Below are 20,158 nucleotides of genomic sequence, written 5' to 3' on the forward strand. Positions count from 1 at the left end.
GTTCGAGACTAGCCTGACCAACATGATGAAACCCTGTCTCTACTGAAAATACAAAAAATTAGCTGGGCTTGGTGGTGGGTGCCTGTAATCCCGGCTACTTGGGAGGCTGAGGCAGGAGAATCACCAGAAGGCAAAGGTTGCAGTGACCCGAGATCGCGCCACTGCACTCCAGCCTGGGTGACAGTGCGAGACTCCATCTCAAAAGAAAAAAAAAAAAAAACGAAGTGACAAAAATTAAATGAACATGAAGTCACCTAAAATTCAGTCACCAGAGATGAACTATTAAGTTTTGGGTATACATTCTTTCAGAATTTGTCTGCTGTTGTTTATTAATTAGGTTGTTTCTGGTTTTTAGTCATTGTAAAATATACTGTGATTAATTTCCTTATACCTTTGAGTATATGGGCACCCATGCCTTTAAATGTTTATTCTAGAAGTAGAATTGGTGTTCAAAGGATGAGGACTTTTAAAAAACTATTAATACACGATGCCAAATTGTCATCCTGAAAGATTTCATACTTTTCATCCTCAATAGCTGCTTTGCTGCTTTCTCTTTGCCTTGAGAAACCCCCATGACACCATAAATTAAAACACGTTTTGGGCCCCTCTCCTTCATCTGGCTGGGGCTCCAACCTGTATTTCTGTCTGCCTTTTGTTTATGATGCCTTGGAACCATTCTTCCTCTTTACATCCATTTCCTCATTCCGTCCTATGAAGGCAATTCCCACTTCAGAAAGAGGGCTGGCTTGGGGCCTTCAAGATTCCTTCTGGGAGTTTATGAGAATTTAATTCCTGCATCTTATTAAGTAGCTGGCCAGCCAAATTATTTTCACAAAGCCATTAATGTCTGAAAATGGATTAATCCAGCATTACTTAAAATGCTCTATGAGGGTAAAAGTATTTAAATGCATTTGTGAAATGCACAAGGCTTTGTTCTGTTGTTCATGTTTCACCCTCATAAGAAATCTCAGTCTCACAATCTCAATTGTAAGAAATCTTGTTTTTCATGGTTTCAGCCATTTATTTGGGATTTCTATTAACACTAAACCGGAACAGTTTTGAAAACTTATTTAATTGCAGTTTATAGTGCATTTGACTTTAAACTGGCTATCACCTTACCAAGACATTCTAAGGTTCAGATTTCAAGCATTATAGAAGAATGCTGGTGCAGGAACCTGTTTTATGTCATAATTTTATCAATTATGGGGGATACCTAGACTACTACAGTTCTTCTACTTGGTATTAGCAAATTTCACCTTCCCATCCTAGCCATAAATAAAGGAACTGTTAGAAATGCGTGTTCCTCATTGCCACAAAGAAATAGCATTCGAACATAAATTTGATTCTCTCAGCAAGGCAGTTTTTACTTTCTGCAGAAAGGGTGCTCATCGCAGATGGAACAATGGCGAGAGCACACCTGGACAGAGGAGGGGCAGGAGTTCTTATTCCTTATGCAGGTAGCCCCTACTGCTGTGTGGTTCCCCTATTGGCTAGGGTTGGACTGCACAGTCTAAGCTAATTCTGATTGGCTATTTTAAAGAGGGCAGGGGTATGAGCCAGAGTAGTGGGGTGAGTAGTTGGCAGGGACGACGGTTAGAAACAGGTAACTAAAGGTAACTAAGGTCAGAGCAGGTGACCAAGGGTAACTCAGGTCAAAGCAGGTGACCAGAATGAGTCAGGCCAGAGCAGATGACCAGGGGAACAGATGTGAACTGCTGATTAGGATAGGTGGGAAAGTTGTTTACTGAAACTAGAAGCAACTGGGTGAAGAGAACCAGGAAGTTAAACTTTAAAATGGAGAATCAAAGAATAAGAGAGCTGAACCTACTGACATACTGATTCTTTGAAGAGAAACTTGGGTTCAATATATGTAACAGAACCAATTTAATTCTATAGTAAGTTCTGTCTGTTCTGTCTCTAATATTCCTTGACACTTAATTATCTTGTTTTATAGAATTTTACAGATGTTGGAAATTTTGTCCTCACAGATAAAATGAAATTCTCTAAGAACAGACGTATTACTTGCTCTGTGTTTTAGACCTTCTAATATCTACCTTTAAAGGGAGAAGAAGATCAGATATGAGAGACCAGATATAGAGAGATGAGAATTGCCACATAGCACTAGTAAATATGTTTTCTCTTCTCTTAGTGCAGTCTGCATAGTTCTGGGTTTGTAAACACTCTCATTGAATTGAGTTTATTAACTAGTTTGAATGCTTGCCTAATCGATAGCCTGTGGAATCTAAACTAAATATAAAAACCTCTATATTACATTGACATATAGGCACAAGCTCTTAGCCCAGCAAAGCCGAAACTCTTGAGTTGAAGTCACACAGATTAATGCCTTTATGTGTGGCCTCCTGTTACAGATCTATTAGTTGTAGGAAATCCCTCACCATCCATAATCAACAGGTCTTCAGTGGTAAACTAACCTGCCTAGTTAGATGCATTTATCTCTTCATTCAAGCTGTCTCACTCCTTAATCTCTGACAAGAATCTTGAAAATGCCTTTCTAATTATTTAACATAAGTGTTTGCTGCTATTCTTGTTTTTGTTCATTTGTTTTAAGTCAGATGGAATTTTACCTGATGAGAAGCAGAGTTAGATAAAATGTGGTTCCTACCCTGTGTGTTCACAGTTCTGGAGTGGAGATGATGAGTAACAAACCAATATTATTCATGCTATGGCAGAGATGTAAACAAGAGCTGTGGTTGAAGAGATTTTTCTAGCTAATTGAGCAAGTCCGGGTAGAGGAAAGGAAGATGAATTGACCAGATGGATGGATGGAGAAGGCCACTCAAGTCAGTAGGCAAAGTCTGTGAAAAAAAAATGAAGACTTCTGAGATGCATACCGTGTCTGAAGCACAGGTATGCAGGAGAAGGGGGTAAGAAAAGAGGAGACAAGAGTGTGAATTTAGTGCCAGATTGGAAAGACTTTCAACTAGAAATATGATTTCCAAAATGCAGGTACAAGGAATATAATTCTGATGACTCCCTTGAACATGAATGGAGGAGAAAGGATACTGAAAGCAATGAGAGCAGTTGGGAGACTACCATATCTTCCCTAATGAGATACTATGTGGCTATGTTCACATTACAAATGGGCAGGGCAGCAGGTGCAATAATAGCTCTGCAGTGGACTGACAAACTTTTAAGTGGTACTCTTTCTAAGAAAGGTGATTTCAATAGATGGATTACTCTAGGGGAGAAGGGAGGCAAGGAATAGTAGGATGTAAAAGCCAGCTAAGCTCACACTTGGAGCCAGGAGTGAGCAGTTGAAGATCTGAACAGACATTAGAGCTGCACATATAGATCAGGGAGTCCCTGGAATGTGCTTGGTGGCTATAGTGGTGGCAGTAGATGCAAATTCCAGAAAGAAAGATTAGAATACCGGCTGATGCACAATCAAAAGTTTTCACAGTCCATTAAGGTAATATCTGGGGTAGCAGCTAGATGAGGAATAACAGGACCTTGTGTTACCTACAAAGTGCATATTTTGATTAAAAGCATTCGAATTCTAATTTATTACAACTGAATTTTGTTAGTGAGCAAGTGATATTGTGGACTGTATTCAGCTTAAGGAATACCAGTTTGCAGAGCCTCTAAGTGATGATTCTCAACAAGAAAGAATAGGGTGGGGCAGAAGAAGTAGAGATCACCTCAATAGGAAGGACAGTTTAGTAAAATTAGGAAACACTCCCCTAGTCCATAGCAAGCAGCCTTAAACATATAGGGATGGCCATGGGACTGTCATTAATATGAATTTCATGTGGCTGTGGAAAAGATAAAATATGGTTGAGCCTGATAGATTTGGAGAGGACATTGGATGGTCAAGATCACCAACAATGGGGGAGGATGCCTGACCATGAGCGAACCTGCAAAGGAAACATGTAAGGATGATGCTTTCTGCCCCATGGCTCTATGTCAATGTCTAGCTGATGTTGAGTGTATCATTTCTGAAGAGGGTTTGTCATTGGCATATCACATCAATGTAAGATTATTCCTTTGCGGATAGACCTTATATTCCTTCCTCAAACATGGAACAAGGTGATGGCTGGAGGTCATGTCCTTCAGAGGCAAATCTATATTTGCATTTTAGCAGAAGAATTTGAGACATCTAATAACATTGTGAAAAGCATTTTCAAATTTCTGACTTTCTATTAGTCTGAAAAGTGTTCTGCCATTTAGAAGCTGTGTGATCTCGGCAAGTGACTTAACCCCTAAGCAGAAACATTCAACGTAGTAAAACAAAGGAAAAATGAGTTGAATTATAAAAACAGAAAATAGTTAAAATGCTATTGCAATAACTACCTATATCAGTTTCTACTATGCCAGGGCAAAAATCACACCCTATAGATTGAAGAAAAGGAGGGAAAATAATCATAAGCACAAGTTGCATTGTGCACCAATAACTCAAACTTTTGACTGCTCCCTCTTTAGATATCTGTTCCTACTTTAGAGGCTACATAAAAAGAAAAATCAAAATGAAAAAGGCAGCAACAAACACTCCAAAACATGGTGGTTAAAACAACAATCACTTTATTTAGCTTCTGGCAATATGTGTTGGCTGAGTATAACTTCTGTGGGGACCAGGTTGACTGAAAGCTGTGGTGCTCGCTCAAGTGTCCATGATCAACTGGAAAATTAGCGGAAGACTGGACAATCCAGGATGGCTTCACTCACAGGGATGGCAATTGGCAGCCTGTTGGCTGGGACTCAACTAACTTTAGGTTGGGGTACCCGAGTTCTCTCCCGCATGTCATCTCATCCTCCAGTAGGCTAGCTCTGGTGCAATCAGGTGGTGATTGTAGGGTTCCAGGAGCAGCAAAGGAGAAGTCCCAGTGCACAAACACTTTTCAAGTCCACCATTTGGCAAATTGCTGTTGTCTGTTAACTAAAGCCAATCACATGGTCAGCCTGAATCAAGGAGTGGAGAAATGGGCTCCACCTCTTGATGGGATGGGAGGAATTTATAGTTGCTTTTGCAGATTAAGTACAGCAGCAGTGGTGGCTTAATATTATTACAACTGTAAGTATGAAATGCTTTAAAGTGATTTTTATTTCTCAAGCCATATGACTCTAACAGTATCATCCACAAACACTGAGGACCAGCAGTGCAGGTATCACCTATAGCTTGTTAGAAATGCAGAATCTCAGGCCCCACCCAAGACCCACTGTAACAAATCGGAATCTACATTTTTATAAGATCTCCAAGTGATTCATAAGCCCGCTAAGGTTTTAGAAGCACTGTATCTTTTTGCTGTTTCTCATAATTCCCTTTCTTAGAATTGCTATCTTCTCTTGTTGAGTGATAGATCTTTGATTTTTAAAGGTGCCAGAACTGTTTCCTTCTGCACAGCTGAAACAGAACAAACACAGGTTTATATAGTAAAACAGGTTGCTTCACAGCGTGAATAGCTAGAGAGAGAGGATATAACATTTTATGCTCAATTGTCCTGTGCCTTTTTTTAAATAGAAATTTAAAAATTAAGATAACAGTACATAAATATTTAAAATATTGTATTTAACCAGGCAGCACCGTTGAGATATTAGAGCAATTTTTAAAGAAGCAGAAAGGGCTAGGCATGTACTTAAACTGACCTTTTCCATTTCTGAACCATTACTTAACTGGACCTTGATTTTCTGAAGGTTCAAAGATTGATTCTCCAACCTTTAGTCTGCAGTTTAAATATCTCTAGAACATGTGCAAGTCTCGGGATACTCTTTAAGATATTATACAATTAATAAGACCAACACAATTTAAGCATCTGGCATGTGCCGGCTGCTGGTCTCCCCTAGTTTGCTTTTTACATTAAGTCTGAACAGAAAGAGAGAGAAAAAGCAATTTTGCATTAAAACCGAATGCTGTTGTTTTGTGTGATGTTTGCTTGCCATAATCTCTTCTCCAAATGGGACAAATTCTTTGAAGCTATAACTGTTCTTTTAACTATATATGCTTTGAGGTCCTGTTCTTTTCAATCAATTAGCCAGCCAATCAATAGTTAACAAATATCTATTGAGTACTTCACACATGCAGGCATATTCTAGGTCTGGGGATACAGCGGGGAACAAAACTGAGCAACTTTGTAAGCAAATAGATTAATAAGATAATTTTAGGTACTGATAAAGGGAGAATTAAATAGGACCATATGGAAGAGAGAAATTGAGGGACTGGACCTGCTTTATCTACGGGTAGGCAAGGCTTCCTTGAGGTGGTGGTATTTGAGTTGACACCTGAATGATGAGCAAGAGGAAGCCATTTAAAGTGCCATGAGATATGCATACCAAGCAGAGAGAACAGAAGGTGCCAAGGCCCGGACACTAAACCAAACCTGGTCCAAGAGACTGTAAAATGGCTAGTGTGCTCAAGTGAGTGAGATGGGGATGAAGAGATGGGAAGGAGGATTTTGAACACAAGACATGCTTTCTTGAAGAATCCATGCACATTTGTATAAATGTTGACAAACATTCACCAGCATCCTCATAACCTCCACTAGACCTTATAAAGTGATTGACTGCTCTGTTTCAGGCACCAAATTAAAGCACTTTAATATATTAATTCCATTTATTCATCAAAATTCTGTTAGACCCTTCCACTTTCAGAATATACAAAGGAAATCAAGGAACAGTAAACTTAAGCTATGTGACTTAACACAGCTGGTATTGATGATATAAAGTGATTTTTCTGCATTCCCTAGATCCTTTTATGGAACAATTAAGAGGGCTGGATACCAATCAACTTTTTAACTCTGTAAAAGCCAAACTTGACCCTATTAAAATCTTCCTTTCCCCCAGGTTTAGACCCAGCAAGAGGCGGGATGGGGCAATTCAAACGTTCCTCCTGGATTCCCACTCCTCTCGGCCCCCTTATACCATCTGTTGCTGTTTGCGTAGAAGAAGAACAGAACAGAATACCGACAACCACACACATTCAGAAATCTCGTTTTGTATGTGGGAGTCTGGCTTCATTAACAAGTTTCTCCAACTCTCCCTGTACTACAACACCAATCTAAACATAACTCATTGAAGTCATGGGAATAGGCAATAATCAGCTTCATGATACTCAGATGTCAGTGTCCAGATACATCACCTGTTACTTCCTAGTAACCTGCTTCAAGCTGGTTGTTTTTCTCAAGAACCTCTAAATAAATAATGCCTATTTCTGTATTTTCTAGCCTCTGCATTGTCACTCTGATTCTAACTCCTATTAATTTCCACCTTCTTTCTAAGGGATCCCATTCTCACTCCGGACTATTTCCCATCTACCCCCACAAATCCGTATGTCCACGTATTCACCCATCCACTTCTCAATCATGTAGTGGGTACTTACTCTGTTTTCTTAAGTGTACTAAGTGCTAAGATATATAAAATATTTTAGATAATAGTCTCTTCTTTGTAGAGTTCACTCACTAGTAGGAGAATCATACTCCCAGAAGTCCATATTAATCCCCTCCTTCTTTGAGATGTTACTTATCTAAAATTGAGAGCAACTTAAGTAAATTTAAACTTACTGTATTAAATTGCTCTGTATTTGTTTCTGTGTGCCCCTCCTCCCCTGTTTTCCTTTATGTCTTCTAGGTTGAAATTTCTCAGGAGCAAAGTCCAGGTTATATTCCTGGTGCAGTGAAGATAGAGTTGGGATATTTATGTTTAGGTTTGGGTTTTGCCACTTACTAGTAATTTTGGGGGTAAATTCCTTCTCTATGTAAAGAGTGAGAGTTGGGTTTGAGAATTTCTAAGATCCCGTTGAGCTCTAACATTCATGGATTCGTGAATTCTAAAATACCTAACAAGGTCTGGAAAGTGAAGGGAACATGCAATACAAAACTTGTTTCAAAGGCATTTATTTTTAACTTATTTATGTGGTGGGTGGTTTTCTAACTGAAATATAACATTGTCCCTGGCTTATAGACTGAGACAGTAAATTTAAAAACAAACTATTGAAAAATCAGATTGGACCTTTGTTGTGAAGTTGGGCCTTTCAACAGAGTGTTAGGTTAGGATTCTTTCCAAGCCCGTAGAGCAATGCAGACAAGAGATAGTCCCTTAGTAAGCCAGTTCTCTATTTCAGCCTTCTTAGGGTGCTACCCCTACACTAGACAGTCAACATTGGCAGTATCAGAATGATCCTAGAAGAGGTTTTAGTGTATGTTGGAATAATCCATAACTGATAATTTCAAAAAGATAATATGCTAGTGGTTTATCTCTGTGCTTTAGAAGGTATTATCAAAGAAAGGATCTCACCCTTTATCAAACCCCATCACAGATGGGAGGCTGGCCTGGTTGCAACTCTATTCAAATGGTCTTCTGAATTCCTTTGACCATATGCACAGGTTAACTATGTTCAGATAGTAATAACCCTATATGGGTAAGTACTCATTTTAGAAAAACATAATTTTCTAAAAGAATTTAAATTCATCAACTAATTTTAATGTAATTGGTATTTGAAGGATATCTACTAATTTGGAATATAATTACCTAGCAAGGGCTGATGGATACCAACCAGTTTTTTTATTGTTGTTTTTATTTCAAACAATTAAATAGTTGTTCAGCAAAATGAGACTGGCATATTGCCAAACTGGCCACATCTCCAGACCCAAACAGGATTTGTTTCATTACATAATATGGTGAACAGTATATCTCTTCTGTAGTTGTTGTGAACATTGCAAAGGCTTTAGAAATCTTTTTGAGATCCAAGTATACCACTCAGGATATTATTCAACCAACATGGAGAACAAAGTACTGTTTTCTTTGATGGTTTTGCTCTTTCAAAATCTCTAAGGGTTGAAAATGAAAAGCAATACTTTGTGACTTTGGTGATGTGGATGTAGTGAGACTGTATCTGGGTCTCCAGTTCCACAGTCCTGCTTTTCACTCTGATTCTGTTCCCACCTAGCACCCCATCCCAGCTGTAATAAGAATTCTTGAGTTATAAAGTAAACTAGATGGCATTTACCACCCACCTAAATGAAGTGGTGTCAGGAGGGTTAAAATAAGACATATTCAAAAGTCCTCCAGAAATATTTGATGTTCTGTATAAAGACGGTAACCATTCACAGACTCAGCCTTTCTGTAAAAGTGAGAGTGTCTCTTCCTGCAGCCTGCTGGTAGGAAATGAGGCAAGGTTTTTCATCCAACTATTTTGGGAGCAGATAAAAGAGGAATGGAATGTTATAAAGTAATAATAAGGATGTCAGAAAATAATCTTGTTCTGATTCTGACATTTAGCGATTGCCTTCATTCTGGACATTATTTTTCATCCAGGTAATATTTTTAAACAACTCAACAATAAATGTAAAGTTACTGTTAGAACCTAAATGTCTTCATCTAAAAAACAGGATTAATAGTCTTGCCTCATAGCACAACTTTTAAGAAAATAAACATGAAATGATACACACACAGTTGGTTTCACAGGTACATTCTGTAGCTATGAGATAATTTTATTGTTTTTGTCACTTTTGTAAGGACCACTTCTAAAATAGTAGACCTGCTTATAGCATTGCCATTTCTCCTTCTATTTGGCCAAATAAGCACAATTTCCCAAAGTGGGGATCTATATTAGAAAAAGCCTTAATGTTTAACCCACCTCTGCTTTTCTCTTCTGACTTCAGCAGCTCTTGTACCTGTCTCTAGGATTGAGCCTTCACCTTCTCCGAATTGTGATACAGTCAGCTGCTTGCCTCATAGAGTAATTGGGTGAGGAACAGACCATTTGAATTCACCCCCCGATGATTGCCATGTGGAGAAACCCTTACTTTCATTTCTTGTTAAATATCAAGTGTGGGATGAAGAGAAGCAACCTTAAAAATTTACTTGATTAGACTTAGAATTAATTATTAATATTAGACTAAGAGTGATTAATATCTTGCCACTTTAGCATTACCATTTTTAAAGTAAATCACAGATCTCGTAATATTTTACGCTTAAATATTTTATGTATATATTTTAAAAAGCTGTTTTTACATAACCACAATGCTGTCATTGCACCCTAGCAAATTAATGACAATTATTTAATGTAATCTAATATATAGTCCGTATTTAGATGTGTCCAATTATTCCTCAATTTTTTTAAAGTTGAATGAGTTTTAATGTGTAACCAAAATATGTCTCCACACTTCATTAGGGTGGTGATGTCTTTAAGTGGGGACAAAGAAGGAGAATAACTCTATTCAGTTAAGCAAATCAGTCCACCATTGTGTGCCAAGATTAATGTTTATTCACATAATCAAATATTTACTAAAGTTTTAAAAATATGCTAGATGGCACAGATATTTGGATATAACTTTTTTGACATGATAGGTTCTCTGACATGGCCACATGTAAAAATGACTGGAAGAAATGATATAAGAAAAGTTAATGACGGATATAACATGAAATAACTTGATAAACCCTCAAGTAAATATTTAGTGTGTAGATTATAATAGAAAGGCCTCCTGGAAAAAAAAGGAAATTGGAGAGGCTTTGGAGGTTTCATTGAGAGGGTTTAGAGATTTTCTATCGTGGGGAGATGGCACTAGGAAAAGGGTATTAAGATCCAGGCTTGACTGGTGGTGAGGATATTCTGGACGAAGTCTAACTGGTAGGAACAGAAACACTCCCAGTACAGTATATATTGAACAGAGTACAGATGCTAGGGGAAGTACACATTGAGATGAAGCGAAAGAAGTAGGTTAGAGCCAGTGATTTATCTTGAATCTGTTATTTCTTTATTGAATAGCATATTTTAAAATAATTTGTGGTGTATGAATTCATAAAATGTATGCAAATGAACTACAACCAGGAAAATTGTGGAATAAATCTTTTTTTTTAAAGCCTACCATGGTGGGCTTAAAGAATCTGTCTTTTCTGATGTATCAAAAGTCTATATATGCTACAACCAGTTGCTTGTGGCAAGATTTAGTTTTTGTGAATGCATGCACGCATGTACTTGTGGGCTCTGATGAATGATAAATGCTAAATCACCAGTAGTGGGAAATGTTAATGTAAATTTCATCTTTACTGTGACTATATTTAATCAATACCTTATTTCTGCTAACATGTTTTGCGAGGCTGGCTCTGGCATGGTAGGTAATCTATACTCTAGGAAAAGCTATAGCCCTTCTGAAAATTCTCTGTATTTTATTTATTTATTTATTTTAAAAAGGTGTACTAGGTTTCAGGGTAGAGTGGTTATTCCTCCTGCTGACGAAGCAACAATAGAACAAAACATCATTTTAAATGTGGGTGTATTTTTTAAGATGAGGTTTGAGACATTCCTGGTATGTGTAGAATTTCATAGAACTACTTTATCAAAACATTTAGCTCACTTTTTTTCTTTCTAGAGAGCAAATTAATTACCATCTGATAAGCATGCTTAACTTTCTTCTTTCTAGTCTACTACCAGGCTTTTATTAGTTGGAGCCACTAAATCAAACTCAATATAGGTCATTGTCAATAAAATGCCCAGTGATGAAAACTAAGTAATACAGTGGCTTCCCTAAGCCCCTCATTTTATGTGGCGTGAAAACAGACCCATGAATGGGTGTAGGTGTGCTGAACTGGAGAAAAATTGTGCCTTCCTCAGCTCACTCTGTACGGAGCCACTTCCCTGAAAGCCAGTGAACCTATTTACCATTGTCATAGTAACACACAATTCGGGCCCACGTAGACTTAATCCCGAGAGGCAATTGTTCCCTTGCTTGGGCGGCTACGCTCCCCGCGGGGCTGCCTGCCGCCCCCGGGCTCCTGCAGCTCCCGGAAGGTGCGCGGCGGCGGAGGCCGCGGGGCCCCAAGCACCAGCCTGGCCCCGGCGCAGATGCGCTGCCCCGGCCGGCCGCAGCCCAGCCTCCGCGTGTGTTGTCATGACGATCGGAAACGCGTGTGTGGGGAGATGGGTACCAGTGTCTCCTTGTCCATTATCCAAAACCCAGTCGCTTTTGCTAGTTCCTCACTCAGCATGTGAGAGAGATTGTCTTCTCACTCGGTGCCACTCGGGGGCCATACTCCAAAATCAACCAGGGCTGCCTGGACATCCAAGACGTTTCGGGCCAGGCGAGGCTAATTCCCTACCCTGTGCCATGGGCAAAGGAGAACGCCGCCTTCCCATGCAGTTCCCTTTGTAGCCCACCCCTTGCCATTCCAGGCATCACTGAAAGGTGTATAATTTGGGAACAGGCAAAAGGGAGAAGGGGTATTAACCGGAGAGGAACTCTAGTTCTTGAAGATGAGCCATCTTCTTGAAGAGAAGTGCGTGCCCCGTCGTGGTCCCCCAGGTGCCCTGTCTCTGAGCAGTGACCGGGGTCAGTGCTGGCACCGGCTCTGTCACTGCACACTGGTCGCACGTTTCTTCTCTTCTTCTTTTCGTGTAGCTCAGTGGGGTTCCCAAATCACAGCACATAGCAGCCGCTGGCGAGAGCTTTTGGTTTTGACTTGTTAGACACGGGTTAGAACTCCAAGCTCCTGATGTAATAGGGCTCCGAACAGGCCTGGGAATCTGCGTTTTGAGGCGGTCTCCCTAGGTGGTTCTGATATGCATCCAGATGTGAGAATCATCGCCAAGACCTCCTTTCTTTCTTCCCCTTCATTTCTAGCTTTTCCTCTTCTCTCTTTCCTCCTTGCGTGCCTGCTGTCTCACAAATACAACTCCTCTTTTATTTTCCCATGTATTTTCCTCCCTCCCCCAACGTTTTAAGCATCTGTTGTTTGTCAGGCACTGTCCTAGATGCTTGGAAGGTTATGGTCTCTGCCTCTGTGCAGCATCTGTGGTCTCTCATTGACCTTCTCTCTTGCCAGCTCCTCTTCTCTTTCTCTCTGTACTTTCATCCTCTCATTTTCTTAATCACGTTCTTTGTGTTTCTTCTTCTTTTCTTTCTTTTTCTCCTCCTCCTCCTCCTCCTCCTCCTCCTTCTTTTTCTATTAGTGAATCCATATGTATTTTTAGCACCATGAATATCAGGATTTAAAAGTTTCTAGCATCTGCCTGGGTTTCAAGCCACAAATTCCTCCCATCATAGCTTAGAGGACTCCTGGACCACTAGGGGTGGGTGGAGCAGGATATTCCACCCTAACTCTTTACAAGGAATTTGCCTTTTCTAGAGCTCAGTATGAAAAAACAAGTTAGGTTACTCTCAGCTAACATTAGAGATATTTCAGTTTTCATAATGTTTAATGACCTCTTTAGGCTTCCCTTAAAGCTGCAATTAAAGATTGCCCTGCAGTCAAAAGAAAAGCATGTGAAAATGGAGCTTGCATCAAGAGAGAAAAAAACAAATAACCTCCCTGAATTAATCCTCCCCCTACCCCCCATTATTCAGGCTGCTGTTTTACACAAAGATACTGTTTTGAGCATGAAAAATATGAATTGTTACAAATTTACCTGTTCCAAAGTTTCAATTAAAGCTAAGTGACACATGAGTATAAAGACTGTCAGAACCTCTCCAAAGTTAGGTGATTTGCTTTGCTTTGAAGGAGTCGACAAAGGGGCTCTCTTGGATCCTCGTGGGCCTCTGCTCGCAGTGTGAGGCACTTTCACGAGTCTCAGAGTCGAGTCATAGGCGATGTCAGGACATTCTGCTTCCACGCTGAGCTCATTTCTTCAGCCTTCCTGTGGATTTGAGGTCGAGGGCTGCAATCATCATGACCTCTGATCGTCTCAGGGTTAAGCCCCTACTTAAACTATTAACTAACTTAAAGATTTCATGTACAACACAATCAGCCAGCAGCTATTTATTGAAAAGCCTTTTATGTAAAAAGGTTTGGAGGACCTAGGAATTGTGAGAAATTTTTAAAAGGTAACATGTTAATTCTTGGATGTGGGGGAGACTGATTTACATGAAAAGAGAACTAAATTCTTAGCTTCAAGTGATTTCCCAGAATGCTTGGAATAAAATACTCCTTTTTTGGTGTGACCTTGAGACTCCAAATCATCTGGACCTTGACCACCTCCCTTCCCTCATCTTGCTGTCACTATGTCTCTTATTGGTTTTATTCCAGACACACTCTTTCCTTTGATCCCCTTCCCATGCCAGATCTGTTTTATGAATGTCCTTCCTCCCATCTTTGCATAGCCATCTCCTTTTCATCACTCAAGTTTCAATTTAGAGTCACTGCCTCGGAGAACTCTTCCCTGACCACTCCATCTAAAGAAGGCATCAGATCATTATCATAGCACCTGCTTTAATGTTCTGCCATGGCACATATTACTACTGGATATTATTTTCCTATGTATATATATTTCTCTTGCTTACCCACTAAAATATAAGCTTCATGAGAACAGGGATTTTAATGCTTCTGTCCCACCTAGAAGAATGCAAGGCATTAAAAATATATTCATTAAATATCTGTCAAATGAATAAATGAATGAAAGACTATGTTACTTGCCAAGTGAGGTTTTTCAGACATTGAACACTAGTGTTTCTAGAAGAGGGAAGAATTACTCTAGGCTGAAGGGGACAAGAATTGATTAGAGAGGAGGAGATACCTGACTTGGATACTGTAGATTTGTAGGATTTATAGCTGTGGAAAGAAGAATGATGAGTTTCTTTCAGGTAAGGAAGTATTTGCCAATTAAATGATCTAATCCATTTTGGCACCAAACCAGATATTCAAGTATAGGTGAATCCTTTAACCTCAGTTTCCACTTTTAGTCTTGGAGGCAAAACTACTTGCCATTCTAAAGTAGAGGTCAATCTACTTGCCATTCTAAATCCGTGGTTTTTAAAGCTGTTTTTTCTTTTATATTTTTCCTGATCAGAGAACTTTGTTATGTCACTCACCATAACAAAAACAGCATCAGAGAAATCATGTTTAAATAACTGCCTCTTTCTCTACAATATGAGAAGGGGGAAAACATTTTTTTCCCTTCACTGGCAAAGAAGATGGTTATGGCTGATTAATCAGGCCATTAGATACAGTTTTGCTGCATTCAGTAGAAGCCATGATGAGAATTTAGCTTGAATATTCATGTTATAAGTGCTACATGAGTTTGGAATGCTTATAGATTTGCAAAATTTGAGAGCTAAAAAGGACCTTAGAGATCATTTAGATTCTGCAGCCCATCCTCCATAGCATTTTAAATTTTGCAGTTTAAAATGCCAGGACCCAGAGTAGTAAAGTGATTGGTTTATGGTTACATTGGTAGCTGGTGGGCAAACAGATTATCAACCCCACCCTTCTGATTCGCCATCCAGCAATCTTTATATTGAACCTTAGTGAGCTTCATGCATTTGGTCATGTTACATAAGCAGAAAGAAAATCTGGAAGCAATGACTAGGCATACTCATAGAAGAAACCCCATCATCATTTTCAAAGTCACAGTGGTGAAAGTGAGAAATACATATTGAAGGAACTTGCTGGCATTTGAAAGGGAATAAAGCAGTATTTGTCAGCCCTTCTAAGAGTAGGTAGAGTACAAATTAGGGAAAGTGGATGCTATTGTTTTAGTACCTCCATATATTTTCAACATTATCCAAAAACTGCCATGCTGAAATAATAACACACTGCTATAATTTTGTATCATTTAACTGGCAGTACACAGTACATGGAGATTTATTAGGGATTTTTACTAATGAGTTTAGCTTTGCTGTTGCAAATAGTGTCAAATGTCATTCTTTCCATCCTCCAGCAGATGGCAACTCTAGTCTTCTTGTCATTTTATCTATTTCTATACTTAGAAGATGTTGTCCTCTGCCATCCCTGCCCCCCTTGCCTCTCCCTGAGAAGTTCATCTTTATGTACTGCTCAGGGTGATATGGGTAAGTGGATCCATCCCTCTGCCAATGGAATCACCTCCATTAGCATCTGACTGTGAAGGCCAATCTAAGTATGCCTAGAAATAACAAAATCACAAATTAGCCAATAGTTCTAATTTTTTTTTTTTTTAAAAAAAAGAGGGGGAGAAGACAGAGATTCTAAAATAAGATGTACCACAGAAAACTTTCCATTTAAGGAAAAAAAATCTTCAAAAGAAACAAAATGTCAATTTCTCCAGTTCTAGCTTTAAAGGAAGATGGGTTTGATTAGATTATCTAAGTTACTGGCTAAAAAAAAGAGCAGTGTCAGATTTCTCATACACTGTGATTTTTGGTCTCTCTGCTGTCTCTTCTCTTCCATCCCTCTCCCTCCCTTTTACACTCTTTCTCTCAGTTGTCAAAAGTACTGTGCCTAGCCCCCTAATTTATTTGCTTTTTAGAAACCTGGTTTCTCTCTCTAGGTGTGTTCCTAAGGCACTAGTGCTGATGACATTTATTTTCTCTCCTCCCAGTCTTTGCTCCCACCACTCCAACCCCTTCTCCTACCAGCTAGATCCTCATAACTCCTACAGGATTGCAGAAGTTCAAACACATGCTGCTTTCTGAGTGCAACTCTGAGGGCAGCTGTAAGAAATCAACAGAAAAGAATAGCTGCTACTCCTTTATTAAAGGAAAAGTTAATGATCACAGGCATGAGCAAGTTGATTCTGTCACCAATTCCTCATTGTAAGGCTTCCTACAGATATGCAAACAGATCTCCTGCCTAGAAGCACTTGCTTGCCTCAGGAAAGCCTGAGCAAGGACATGGGAAGGACACAGAATGGGATTGGATTTGGTGGTCTGCAAATGCTGCGTGGAGGGAACTCTTGCTAACTTACTTCAAACCCACAAATAATTAATTAGCACTGACAATAGAAGTATAAACAGCGCTTTATTTAATTAATTCCCTAATTGTTCTTCCCTGCTTTACTATCTGCACCCCTGCTTTGACTTTAGATATAACATATGCCCAAGACTTCCTTCCTTCAACTTTGTGATAATCATGTATCCGTTTGCTCAGTGTGGGAAACCATCTGAGCTAGAATTCCTTTCCCTGCTTTATATGTATAAATGTTTTTTTTTTAAATTTTTTATGTTACTTTCTCTGTTTTCCCACAATTCCGATGCCTGGAAATGTTTACTTATTAACATGGATAGCTTATCTAGCACTCACCATTAGATGCATTTCACAGTTAATATGAAATGAGAAGTGAACAGTTGATAATTCTGGAGTGATGAGGAGAACTCTCTGGAATCTCCGTTCTGTTCTTTACGGCAACAAACTCTTTGTCCCTGTCTCCTCGCTCACCCACATTCTAATCCCAGCAATCAGAGAGCAGATGGATTGCTTTTTTGGGTTTTGTCATTATCTGTCTTTGTCAGGGAAGCATGATCAGTTCCTCATTAAAGGGCCAATAACAACTCCTTCTTTGCTCTGTCCTGAGTGAGGAAGCTGCATTGGAACCTTTGATGTGGTGACTTCAAGTTGTGTGAAGTAAAAAGGCATGTTTGTGTGTGGCAGGAAAGTGACTCTCCATAGGGGAATGGCTGGGCTGAGGGGCCAGACCGAGAGACCCACTGAGCAGAAAGGACAGCGTAGAGGGGAATAGATTTGGAGCAGTCAGCTGGAGCAGCAGGTAGTCCAGAGAGTCAGCCCTAGTGGCTGGAGTGGGTCAGCCCTGATACTCTTACAGAGACTGTAGACTCTTTCCCAAGTGGCTTTGCTGGTTATGGGCAGCCTCGGCTCACAAGAGTTGATTACAGCCAGAAGTTAAATCAGAGGCTGCATAGGAATCTTGCCTGTGAGAAGGGCTAAGTGGTGTGTGAATGTGTTTGTGTGTGTTGTGTATGTTTCATGACAGTCATGCTTCCATTATTAACAGGATATGGTCTGAGAAATGCTGTTTTTCATTGTTGTTTGAACGTCACAGAATGCACTTATACAAAGCTAGATGGTACGTATTTTTTTTATTTCTATACAGTTTTCGTATGGAAAACTAAATGTCCCAGCACCGTTACGGGATATAAGTCATTTTCGCTACTTGATCTGCAATGCCGATATCGAGGACCATGTATCAGGTTTCTATATATGTTCCATTACAGTCTTATGGGATTATGGTCATATATGCAGCCCATCACTGGCCAAAATGTCATTATAGAGTGTCATTGTGACTGTATATGCTTATATGTAAGTTTGTACAATGCAGTTGCTATTCCTTTTGATTACTTTGTGTATAATATTTACTAAAAATATTTGCAGAAAGTTCCCAAGAATCACACAAACTCTGTTTGCCCCTGTCCATGTGATGTGAAGCAGGTATCTGCTGACTTCCTTTCAACCTTTATTTGATAGGCATTTGCTGAATCATTTGGGTGAATAACCAGCCTGGTGTTCAGCTCATGGAAAAATATGCAACAAGGAGTTCCTGCTTTGGAGAAGTAATGTTTTGTTTGAGGAAGCAAGATGTCTGTTATAAACACTTAGAGAAAATTCTCATATTATGTAGAAGCAAATGAAAGAGTGTGGTAAAGACTGAGAGGAGATGGAGAATGATCCCATTGCACCAGGTTGCTCTCATGTTCCCTCTCTTAATGAATGGAAAGGTTGTATAGATTATTTCAGACTTAAAGAATATGTAGTTTTGGTCAAAGAGCAGGCACATGGGAATAAGGAAGTCATCCTGTGGTCACAGAGTATGTAGGGAACAGATTGGCCAGACTGAAACGGAAGGGCTGTGTTAGGATGCGGTGGGAAGTAAGGAGAATCCCTACCCTAACAAGTCAGGACAGGGTGTGCCTCCAAATACATTTGCACTTCCCTCCTGAGAGCTTTTCTCTGTCCTGAATGAGGAAGCAACATTGGAACATTTGATGTGGTGACTTCAAGTTGTGTGAGGTAAAAGGGCATGTTTATGTGTGGCAGGAAAGTGACTGTCCATAGGGGAATGGCTGAGTATGTGTGTTCCCTCACCACAAACTTAGGTTTTTTATTTGACTGTACCTGCCTAGATATAGATCCGCTCTGGAAACCAAGGGGAACTTTTCAATCTTCTTGTTAAAGCTGAGGATTGATTAGCAAGCATGACCTCCCACCTGTTATAACTGGCTTATGGCTCTTCCTAAGTACCCACTGGCATTTTCAAGATGCCCTGCACCCCTCCCTGCCATGTTCTTCTATGGAACACTTCCTTCAACTCCTTGAGTCTGGCCCCTTCCTACCAGAACCACAGTAGTTGTCAAACTTCTTCATTTGTTCGGATTTTCCATTCTAAGCCCTTCTTGTGGCCTGTCCACCAGTGGTCTTATACTAGCAGTTAATTTGCTCTGAATTCATTGTGGAGCTACCTTGTGCCAAGCAAGGTGCCAAAGGTTTTACATATGTTCACTTTCTTAGTCTTCATAATAATCCTTTAAAGTAGATCTACTTAACAGTATCCACTGAGCATCGATTACATGACAAAGCATTTGGGGATAAAACAGGAAACAGTAAAGGCAGAGGCCATGCCCACAGATAACTTGTACTTAGCTAAGAGACCACTTCTAGTGGGAGAGATTAAGCCCTGAGGAGGTTATAAGATTTGTCCTGGATCTGAAATTTGAATCTAGGTCTTTCTGACCCCAAAGTCATTAATTTCCCAACTGCATCTACTTCTTTTCTTTTTTTTTGCAATTGAAATTAATTTAAAATAAATTATTCTTAGCAATTGTTCATTTGAAGGCAAGCTGACAATCAGGCCGTTTAAGCCAGAGTGAGTCTTATGTGACAAATTATCACATAAAGTAATGAAATCTTTTCTGGACACTGTGTTCTGCTCTGGGTGGAGTGTAAAGCCCTTCAGAAGCTGCCTTCCAGGGTCTCTACAGGTCTAGGGATCCATTGCCACCAAGAGTCTTGTTGTTCATTATTGCGTTTAGTACTATAGCAATGGCTCCACCAGTGTCTTTATTAAAACTTGCTCCAGGCTAGCATTTTCCCCTGGGGTCAGTAATGAGTTTAGAGGAATGGATGTGGAAATGAGATTTGTTCTCACCAGTGGAGTGAATTATGTCTCGTTGGGACCCCCAGGCTAATATTTCAGATTTGCCACAAGGTACTTCATCAAAAATTCTATTTTGGTTCCAAAAGGACCATGCATGCCTATTAGCAAATTCAGAGCATGCCTTTAAACTGTATGGTTTTTTTTTTTCTTTCCCTGGCTCCATCCACTAAAGGCTTTCAGAATTAGCAGTTTGTGAAAACAGTCCATTTCCACGGGCCAGTGAATGGTGCAAAGAAGAAGTGCAGCCCTTTTATCTAACAAGGCTGAGTCTGCCACAACTGAGGTGAACCAAAGGCAGAACAGCCACGAATGCGTGAGCACATTAGGTATTCGTTATCGCATCCGGCATGC

The 20,158-nt window shown here is 39.7% G+C and overlaps 1 protein-coding gene across 9 annotated transcripts in view; it reads left to right on the forward strand.

Moving 5' to 3' along the window:
- Positions 1-20,158, forward strand: part of CTNNA2 (catenin alpha 2) — a 1,208,900-nt gene that overhangs the window by 869,518 nt on the left and 319,224 nt on the right. The window contains exon 1 of one of the 9 annotated variants that reach the window (XM_012502670.2): positions 2,213-2,868. The exons of the other annotated variants lie outside the window; for them this stretch is intronic. Coding sequence (XP_012358124.2) covers positions 2,776-2,868 — 93 coding nt within the window. The 5' untranslated portion in view covers positions 2,213-2,775. Of the gene's footprint in view, positions 1-2,212; positions 2,869-20,158 lie in introns of those variants that run through there. 9 annotated transcript variants of the gene reach the window in all.

This window comes from Nomascus leucogenys, chromosome 14, assembly GCF_006542625.1.
Source record: "Nomascus leucogenys isolate Asia chromosome 14, Asia_NLE_v1, whole genome shotgun sequence".
NCBI lineage: Eukaryota > Metazoa > Chordata > Mammalia > Primates > Hylobatidae > Nomascus > Nomascus leucogenys.